This window comes from Larimichthys crocea, unplaced genomic scaffold (assembly GCF_000972845.2).
Source record: "Larimichthys crocea isolate SSNF unplaced genomic scaffold, L_crocea_2.0 scaffold288, whole genome shotgun sequence".
Classification (NCBI taxonomy): Eukaryota; Metazoa; Chordata; class Actinopteri; family Sciaenidae; genus Larimichthys; species Larimichthys crocea.
In genome coordinates, this window is record NW_020853787.1 from 154,515 (window position 1) to 164,175 (window position 9,661).

General features: G+C 48.3%; 1 protein-coding gene across 8 annotated transcripts in view; it reads left to right on the top strand.

Annotated features, from left to right (window-relative positions):
• Window positions 1-9,661, top strand: part of LOC104935066 (histone deacetylase 4) — a 47,552-nt gene extending 37,891 nt beyond the window's left edge. For all 8 annotated transcript variants that reach the window (XM_027276065.1, XM_027276069.1, XM_027276066.1 and 5 more), the window contains 16 exons: window positions 266-489; window positions 2,153-2,374; window positions 2,656-2,851; window positions 3,391-3,524; window positions 3,626-3,728; window positions 3,805-3,851; window positions 4,137-4,244; window positions 4,394-4,449; window positions 4,565-4,652; window positions 4,743-4,862; window positions 4,948-5,045; window positions 5,346-5,464; window positions 5,550-5,683; window positions 6,059-6,143; window positions 6,227-6,371; window positions 6,654-9,661. In XM_027276065.1, the coding sequence (XP_027131866.1) occupies window positions 266-489; window positions 2,153-2,374; window positions 2,656-2,851; window positions 3,391-3,524; window positions 3,626-3,728; window positions 3,805-3,851; window positions 4,137-4,244; window positions 4,394-4,449; window positions 4,565-4,652; window positions 4,743-4,862; window positions 4,948-5,045; window positions 5,346-5,464; window positions 5,550-5,683; window positions 6,059-6,143; window positions 6,227-6,371; window positions 6,654-6,693 (1,919 nt within the window). In that variant the 3' untranslated portion in view covers window positions 6,694-9,661. The remainder of the gene's footprint in view (window positions 1-265; window positions 490-2,152; window positions 2,375-2,655; window positions 2,852-3,390; window positions 3,525-3,625; window positions 3,729-3,804; window positions 3,852-4,136; window positions 4,245-4,393; window positions 4,450-4,564; window positions 4,653-4,742; window positions 4,863-4,947; window positions 5,046-5,345; window positions 5,465-5,549; window positions 5,684-6,058; window positions 6,144-6,226; window positions 6,372-6,653) is intronic.

Below are 9,661 nucleotides of genomic sequence, written 5' to 3' on the forward strand. Positions count from 1 at the left end.
GTAAAAAGTGAAATCAGAAAGTCAGTTGTTGTATTTTATTATTATTCCAGGACTTAATAAAAGGTCAGGGGTCGGGGCTCGAACGTCTTTGCGTCCAAACATGGTGGCTGCCACCTGAAGTATTCCCTGCAGACACAGACGCATGCATCATCGTGACACCTAGTCTAAATACTTCATGAGGTCTCACCATTAAGAGCTGCAGCTTTCCCAAACAACCGTCAAGCGTCACCTTGAACTAAAGTCTTTTTTTTTTTTTGTGTCCAAGGTGTGAGCGGTCTGTCCATGTCCCCGGCAGCGTCCATGGCCAAGCTGCAGCGGCAGCACCGGCCTCTGGGGCGAACCCAGTCGGCCCCTCTGCCTCAGGGGAGCGCCGCCCAGGCTCACGCCCAGGCCCTGGCCCTGCAGCAGCTGGTGGTCCAGCAGCAGCACCAGCAGTTCCTGGAGAAGCACAAGCAGCAGTTCCAGCAGCAGCAGCTCCACCTTAACAAGGTGAGGGGTGGAGACACGTGCCTTTATAATTAATTAATGAATCCCGTGCACGCGAGCTGTCGTTGTTTGTGTAGGCGGTCACGTGTTTTCGAGGCAGGTACGGGTTAACATGTACACAGCCTGTGTGTGTGTGTGTGTGTGTGTGTGTGTGTGTGTTTGCATCCACGTCTCTGCGACTGTGGCCCGAGACAGTTGCCACGGACTGCGAGGTAACTGTGCGCTGCCATGGCAACAGAGCGGAAGCCTCTGCCTTACATGGTCAGGGAGGAAGCGAAGCAGCCAGCCGGCTCTGGTTGGCTTCACCTGTTCGACGCAGAGTACTCGCTGAAGGGAGAGGTGGGTGGATGAAACAAGGGATTTCCTCCTCCACCTCCACCACCTCCTCCTCCACCACCTCCTCCTCCACCTCCTCCTCACTCCCTCCATATGTCTCAGAGCTCTCCAGTGGCAGCTTTTCACACAAACATCTCAATAACAGCCTCGGGCGCGCTGAAGGACAGGAATGAAAACCTCCATCGCAGACAGACGGTGTTTTTATTCTGTTAAATTAACAACGTACAAGAGACGTTAATGTCGAGTCATTGAGCTTTTATCCAAAGCGATGGAGGTACGGCGTGACAGACATGTCACTGCGCCAAAAGTTCGTTCCACCAACGGGGAACAAGAGACGAGAAAAGTTTGGACGACTTTGTCGTCGGCTTTTGTGATATGAATTGAATGCGGGCAGGCAGCCAGTGGAGCTGGATCATTTTGAGTCTGAGTAAAACGTAAACAGACTTTCTTTTTGTCATATTTTAATTCTAACATCGGAGGTAGAACATGGAGCTGATACCTGATCCACGGTGTTTCAAACGTTTGATCAAAACCGTCAAAGTTACGGTGCGCTCTTCGTTGTTTTCTTGCATTTTATAGACCAAACAATGAATTTAGTTGTTTGGAAAAGTTGTAGCTCTGAAAGTGACAAACAAGGTGTGCACACTCGTCCTTTAAAGCTTTAATCTGATTCTTATTTACAGGTTCCAGCTGTTTTTCTTTGTCCTATATGATCGTAAAGTGTCACTTTTTTTATGTTTTACCTCTGATCTGAGCTCGGTGAGGAGGTTTCTGGGAAAGTAGAGCAGAGAGGAGGAGGTGTCGGGGGTCGGGGATAAAAACGAGGAGGGGGGCTTGTTTAGATGCAAAGAAAAGGAGAACAGTAGAGGAGGAGGAGGAGGAGGGTGAATGAGAGCTGGTGAATGCTCTGACGTCAATGCCGGGTCAGCTCCGTGCCAGGCGACCCTGCAGCTCTGGGAAACACATACCTGTAGCTGGAGCCGGAGAGGCTTCCAGCAAACACTTGTGGCTGTTCTCTCAGTCTGAAGCGCCGCAGAGGCGAGTGCTCTGCATCCTTGAATGGCGCCTTTTTTCTAACGGTGCACGTCAGTGAAAGTGAAAGAATAGACGAGTGAGTGAGTCACCGCTCGGCCTCAGAGGGAGCCGATGAAAGGCAGCGCGGCGGGGAGCGAGGAATGTCGGAGGCCGCTCACGTTCAATTAGGACGGAGAGGTTTGATACCGAGTAATCCAAATTAAGCTCGTTAAAAGAAGAAAGGAGTGATTAGATTCAGAGCTGCTGTTCTGTTGTGAAGCATCACCCTCCTGTCTGTCTCTCTCTCTCATCACAGATGATGGCCAAGCCCGGCGACTCCCCCGTGGGCCGCCAGCACCAGAGCCACCCGGAGGAGACGGAGGAGGAGCTGAGGGAGCACCAGGACGGAGCGGTTCTGCCGGCAGGGGTCACCATCAAGCAGGAGCCCCCCGACCCGCAGGAGCTGCAGGAGGAGGCGCTGCAGCAGCAGCACAGGGAGCGGGAGAGGCAGGCGGAGCAGGAGCTGCTGTTCAGACAGGTAGAGGACGGAGAGACGTAGGCCGAGAGAATCGATAGGAGGTTTCCAAGAATTGACGTATGGTGGGTGTTTGTGGGGAAATCCTGAAAACAAAGGCAGACACAGACTTGTGTTTGAGGCTCTTTGTCTCGTGGCATCTCTGGAATGAAACTGGAACTGCATCGTTAGTTTTGGCCGCCATCTCTTGGCCACAAGTTGTACTTGCACTGTTTCCTCCCCAGGTACATTTATATTTCCATAAAACGACTCATGACGGCTGTCCTGTGTGTTCCTCTGAGCAGCAGGCCCTGTTGTTGGAGCAGCAGCGCATCCATCAGCTGAGAAACTATCAGGCCTCCATGGAGGCTGCCGGCCTGTCCATCTCCTTCCCGGGACACCGCCCGCTCTCCAGAGCTCAGTCGTCTCCGGCTTCAGCGTCCTCCTTCCCAATCAGCGTCCCGGCGTCCGACCCTCCCTCCAAACCTCGCTTCACCACAGGTTCTTATCCGCTTCTTTCACCCGTCCATCCATTTATCTATTATTTACAACTGTAGCTCGACTCTGCTCTGAAGTTTGTTTCCTTCCTGATGATGAAAAGAGAAACTCTCGTCCAAGACAAAGCAGGTGAATTTGGCCAGATAACGGTGTAACGGCAGTAACAATCGAGCTGGAGGAGCTAATCCTGCCAAAACCTTTTTCTCACCCACTTTGTCTTCCTCTCAGACGTCGGGAGCCGAGAGCGAAGAAGAAAGATGATAGAGTTTTATCACCGCAGACTGTGCAAACATAGTTTAAGATATTTTTAAAACAGTCTGGCCTCCTCAAACTGCGATTCAGAGGAAAAAACATGCATCGAATGAGAATATTAGACGAGACACGCAACGAACGTGAACGAAAAACAAAGAAAAGTGACATTTGAGAAGCTGGAACGAGGAAATTTGTCATTTTTCGTTCTAAAAACAGCCACTTATTCATTTTCTCGTCGATTTATGATTCAGTTGTCAAAGTGTGTGTGTGTGTGTCTGTGTGTGTTTCAGGCCTGGTGTACGACTCTCTCATGCAGAAGCATCAGTGTATGTGTGGAAACACCAACAGCCACCCGGAGCACGCCGGCCGGATTCAGAGCATTTGGTCTCGGCTGCAGGAGACCGGGCTGCGAGCGCAGTGTGAGGTGTGTGAGTTAGAGAGAAAACACTCGACAGTGAACATCACACAAAGTTGTAAACTGCATATGAGAGTTGTATCCGTGTGTGTGTGTGTGTGTGTGTGTAGTGTATCCGTGGGAGGAAGGCCACGCTGGAAGAGCTGCAGACGGTTCACTCTGAAGCCCACGTCCTGCTGTACGGCACCAACCCTCTCAGACAGAAACTCGATTGTAAGCTCACACACACACACACACACACACCTGCTAAAATCCAGGCATATTTTAACATTTATTTTCTGATCACCAGGTTCAATCACTCCGATGTTCGTGCGGCTGCCGTGTGGAGGAGTCGGGGTGAGTAACACTCAGATACAGTGCAGATAAGTTAGTGGACGTCAGCGGTGGTGGTTGTTTAAACAAAGAAGACAACAACTCCCATGATGCCGAGGGTGAATTTATATACAACTCACCTGTTCAGATTATATTAAGGCTTAAAGTTATGCAGGATTGAGAGCGTGCACGCTTTGACAGATGGTTTGTTTGAGCGACCAGGCGTCATTCAGCACGTCTGTGCAGATATTTAACTTTGCACCTGTGACTTTTCAGCTCAGTGAGCAGTGTTTGTTTGTTTGTTTCCAGGTGGACAGCGACACCATTTGGAACGAGGTCCACTCCTCCAGCGCCGCCCGCCTCGCCGTCGGCTCCGTGGTGGAGCTCGTTTTCAAAGTGGCCACTCGAGAGCTGAAGGTAACCGAGAGAAATGCACGACAGACTAACGCTGAACACCACAGCCTCTCCTCTTTATGTTTTGGGCTGAATGAGTTTTAACCACGGCTTGGTAAACACAGAGCGTGCCACGGTGGCTGAAAGACTGTCCCTCCTTTCTGTCTCCGCAGAACGGTTTCGCTGTGGTCCGCCCTCCTGGACACCACGCCGAGGAAAGCACTCCCATGTAAGGCCACAGCCGTCGCCACACTTCATCTGTGCAAACAGACGGCGCTGGAACGGAAATCACATCAACCATGGAGTTTATTTTAGACTCTCTCTCTCTGTCTCTGCTGTTTCAGGGGTTTCTGCTACTTCAACTCTGTGGCCATCGCAGCCAAACTGCTGCAGCAGAGACTCAACGTCAACAAGATCCTCATCGTGGACTGGGTCGGTCTCTTTTTTTTTTTTATGGTAGTGTGTGTTTTTTAAAAGGCACACACAGAGTGTGTAACATTTGTGATTGCTGTCTGACCTCAGGACGTTCACCACGGCAACGGCACCCAGCAAGCGTTCTACGACGACCCCAACGTCCTCTACCTGTCGATCCATCGCTACGACGACGGCAACTTCTTCCCTGGAAGCGGAGCACCTGACGAGGTGTGTGTCTGTGTGGTCACAGGTCCTTGAAATCCTTGAATTTCCTTGAATTTGTCCTTGTGAACGCCTGTCTGTCTCTCTGCAGGTGGGCAGCGGGCCCGGAGTCGGCTTCAACGTCAACGTCGCCTTCACCGGAGGCCTCGATCCACCCATGGGAGATGCAGAGTACCTGGCTGCCTTCAGGTAACGTCACAGCATCACACAGAGACAGAGCAGCTTCAAAAACATCGTGCAGATATAAATATAAATCGACTTTTACTCAATAAACCAGGTCCGTTTACAGGTAATCCTCTGGGTTTTTATCCAGATTAAGCCACGAAGATGAGATAATATGTCCTAGATGATTGTTTTATGATGAGTGCGGCTCAATTAACTGATTAATCTAGTCAGAAAGCTGAAGGAGACGCCATCAGAAGACTTGAAATACTAAGAGTTCACAAGTTTGAGGTGGATTAAATATATATTCCACCCTCTCCCCTTCAGGTCAGTCGTGATGCCCATCGCCAACGAGTTTGCTCCGGACATCGTGCTGGTCTCTTCGGGCTTCGACGCCGTCGAGGGACACCCTCCGCCCCTGGGCGGCTACACTCTGACGTCTAAGTGTGAGTGTTGGTCGGGCACTGAAGGTGACAAACTGCTGCTGCAGCGCACGTTCATTTACGTTCGCTCTCTCTCTCCTCCCGTCAGGTTTTGGCTATCTGACCAGGCAGCTGATGACTCTCGCCGGAGGCCGGGTGGTTCTGGCTCTGGAGGGAGGTCACGACCTCACCGCCATCTGCGACGCCTCCGAGGCGTGCGTGGCCGCCCTGCTAGGCCAGGAGGTAAGAAGGTCACAGCTCTAACATCCAATCAAACATCTATTTTTACGCCCCTACCTGTGGACGTGACGTCATTTTAATATCTGGAGGTTTAATTCACTTTAATCCTGTTTTAATCTGCCGCGTTGGCACTGAAACAGAAATGTTTTATTCTGAGGACAAAGCTGCACTAATCCCGTGCAAATGTATTATTACTCGAGCTCCGACATGAAAGCGGGCGTCGAATTAGCTCGAGGACACAAACATGAAGTTTTATTTTGAAAGAGTCGCTTCATTACTCATTAATCGTGTGACATGCTGCATTAGTTCCAGATTATCCCCCCCTCTTGTGGAGAGTATTGGTAATGCAGCCTTGTGTTTACATTCTTGTGTGTGCAGCTGGACCCGCTGCCCAAGGCCGTCCTCGAGCAGAGACCCAACCCCAACGCTGTCCGCTCTCTGGAGAAAGTTTTAGAGACTCACAGTGAGTTCACAAACTGACACTGCTCCGGTCACACGAGGTGTGTGTGTTTGTGTGTGTGCTCTTATGTCTTCATCTCTCTGCAGGTAAATACTGGCGCTCGGTGCATCGTTACTCGCCGCGGCTCGGACTTTCCCTCCTGGAGGCCAAACGAGGAGACTCGGAGGAGGCCGAGGCCGTCAGCGCCATGGCTTCTCTGTCCGTGGCAAACACCAACGCCATGGATCAAAGGTGAAGGGTCCAAACAAACAAAATGATTTAAAGTCATTAAAATTAGTAGAAAACACACATTCTCACTGTCAGGTACTAATTCAAACCCTGCAGGACGTGCGGAAATAAAATATTTTTGCATTTTATTTGAAGTTTTCACCTTCACACCGACACGTTTACACCTGGTGCTTGAGTCTGATCTGCATCCGGACACGTTATCAGGACAGAACGAGGTGTAAATGTGAAGTGTGTGACCGCTGAATGCATCATGTGATGTGTTAACATCTTTCGTCTCCTCCACAGACCGGAGGAGGAGCCGATGGAGGAGGAGGAGCCGCTGTAACAGAGGGCAACACGAGGGTGTCACACTGTTACCATTGACCTCTCCGGAGAACGCCTCTTTGAGCTGCGAAGAGTCTCGACTGATCCCTTCATTTAGTCCCTTCTAACCCCGCTCACCACGTCAGTCACCTTGATTGGCGGCCCCTCGGCCAAAAACGAGAGGAGAGGGGGTGGGCTCAGCCTCAGAGTAGGGAGCCAATCAGGAGACGGGAGGACTGAATTAGGAAAAAAAAAAAGAATTAAACATACCGGCGTCGCCCGGCGACGCTCAGAGACACTCATTTTTTTTCTGTCAGTCTTCGCAAACCCCAACGTGAAGCCCACAGCGGCTAAACCAAGTGACCACGGCAGCGAGCGGGCGAGTGTATTTGGAGTTTTGGGGCGAGATCAGGTCTCGCCATAGAGAGGCGCAGAAACAAACGGTGCTTTACACAGCTGCCTTCTGACCACAAACCGTATGGACACCAGGGACAGCGGACGAGCCCGGCTGCCAGACACAGCGCGGGACTTTCTTTTTCTCTTTTCTCAACTATTTTTCTCGACAAACACAAAAACTTTTGAAAAAAACAAACAAAAAGAAAGGGCATCGCGGCAGCCGAGATACTATTTTAACGAGATGCGTTCACTGTGGCCCGAAGTTTGAGTCGGCTTTTGCAAAGATTTGACGAACGGACTGTCGCCTCGCTTTGGGAGGAGCAGCAGCCCCCCGTCGAGTGAGAGGAGTGCCTTGGTTGAAAAAGAGGTGGGGGGGAGATTTTCAGGATCGTTCAGGAAAAGATTGCCTTAAAGTCAAAAGATTTTTCGCGCCGAGGAAATCGGCGGAAGCGGAGACGGGGAGAGTTTCCAGTTTTTTGCGTGCGGGTGAGGGAGAATGACTAAAGCAAACAATCTTTCAGCATGTTTACTTGGAACGTGACGACGACAACATTTCTGTCTCTCACAGCCTCTCTTGAAGAGTTACTTTACTTTTGGATGGATCTATTTTTCTGACGCTTTGTAAAGGTAGTTGCCAGCTTCAGTTTAGGCGCGAACGTGGAGACCTTCAGACGAGGAAATTAAAGATTGAAACGACAACGACAACAACAACAAAAAGGTTCAGCCTTCGATGTAGCTTCCCTTTAAACTGAAGTCATTGCTTTGTTCGACACATGAAGCATGCATTGAGCAGAGGCCGGAGCATTTTTGCAAGATTTTTTGAATGTTATCCAAAAAAAGAGAAAGCCAAGCAAGAAAAGCCAAAGCATGAGTTTGCATATACAGTTAGTACTTTCACTCCACTTAGCTGGCAGCATCTCTCGTATCGGCGCCCCCTCCTCCCTTCCACGTCAATGTTTACTGATTTAATCATCGAGCGTACGCCGCCGATCGGCCTCCCGTGCTTCGCCGGTTGGCAGCTACCTTTTTTTTGTTTTTGTTTTGTTTTTTCCTTTGCTAGTGTGAGCTTAAACATTAGTCATGTATATTGAATTGAATATATTTTGAGAGGCAGTAATCGAGTATTGCCCCGTTTGTATCTACATGTATGATTTCCACATACGAGTTGTCGTTTTACGATATCGTTAAAAACAAAAAAACAACAAAAAAACAAAAAAACGTGTTTGGTAAGCGTGTCCACTTTTTATTTTTTATCGTATAAGATTATTTTTCTAACTTTTTTCATCCATAGATTTTGTGTTTTTATCCGTTTTCTGGATAGTTATAGGGCTGCCATTCACACACTTACTATTGTCGCTTTCTTTCTTGTATTTATCAAAAACGAGGAGCAACGCTCCGTTTCTTTCTTTCTTTCTTTCTACGGCTCTCTTCTGCATTTTCATCAATTGTGTATTTATAACATGTACTGTTTATAGGAGATTTGTATATGGAAAATTTAGAAATGTACTCTAACTAATGACAGCTATGATATTGTGAGCGACAAACAGTATGGCGTACGATCACTCCGTGAACTTAAGATATTTAACTCGTCATCAGCTGCACTGTTTTTCGGCCCTCGAGTGAAATCATGACGCGGCACTGCAACACACCACAAGAAAAGAAACAAACGTTTGATCACTTTGTTGCCTAATTGATGGATTTTCCTCTCGTGCATGGGCGATATGCACTTAACACATCCAGAAGAGTTTTTTTTTTTTAACCGGAAAATTCAAGGTCAATCACTTTCTGAGCATGTGTTGCACTCTCTCTCCGTAACATCAGTGCCTCCTTCTTCCCTCGTCCTGCTCGACACACCCGGTACTACACCCCAAATTAACCCTCATCTGTCAAACACCCCGATTAAAGACGACTATCACGTTTATTTTAAGTTGATCCCATTTTATAAACTTGTAAAATTTGAGCTTAAGTTGATATTTTTTCACGTCTAACAAAACATTCCACTTGTTACTCGTTTAATTTGGGTTTTTTTCAGTGAATTTTTTTGTTTTTTTTCGCCGTCTACTCGCGCCAACTTTAACTCTTTGCATGGTTTGTGAGTCAGCATGCCTGCTTGTCTATGTAACAAATGTATTTGCACAATAGAAGAACAACACTGGAGGACTTACAAAAAAAAATAATTAAAAAAAACCTCCCGCGGCAACTCCGACTCCACCCCGAGAGCACCAGGCAGGGTGGGTTTCTTCCTCTCTGGTGTCCAAATGACTCCACTGAGAAACATTTGATATTGTTCTTATTGAATTTCCAATATTTTAACATGATTCAGCACTTACACGACATGTATGGACTGTGCTAAAGAGAAACACGCTCTGCCAAACCTCTGCTACATTCACAACTCTCCCAAAGAATGTCTCAAAGATCTCTGAACGGTAACAGAAATGACGGATATCGGTTTGGATTTTTAAAAAAAGGGCATTGTCGTTTTTTGATTGTCACACCCACCTCGGCCAGTTCTATATATAAATATATAACCACTGTGGCTCAAGAGCAATTCTCGGTTTACATGTAAATGGATTAAAAAAAGTTATTTTTTGTTT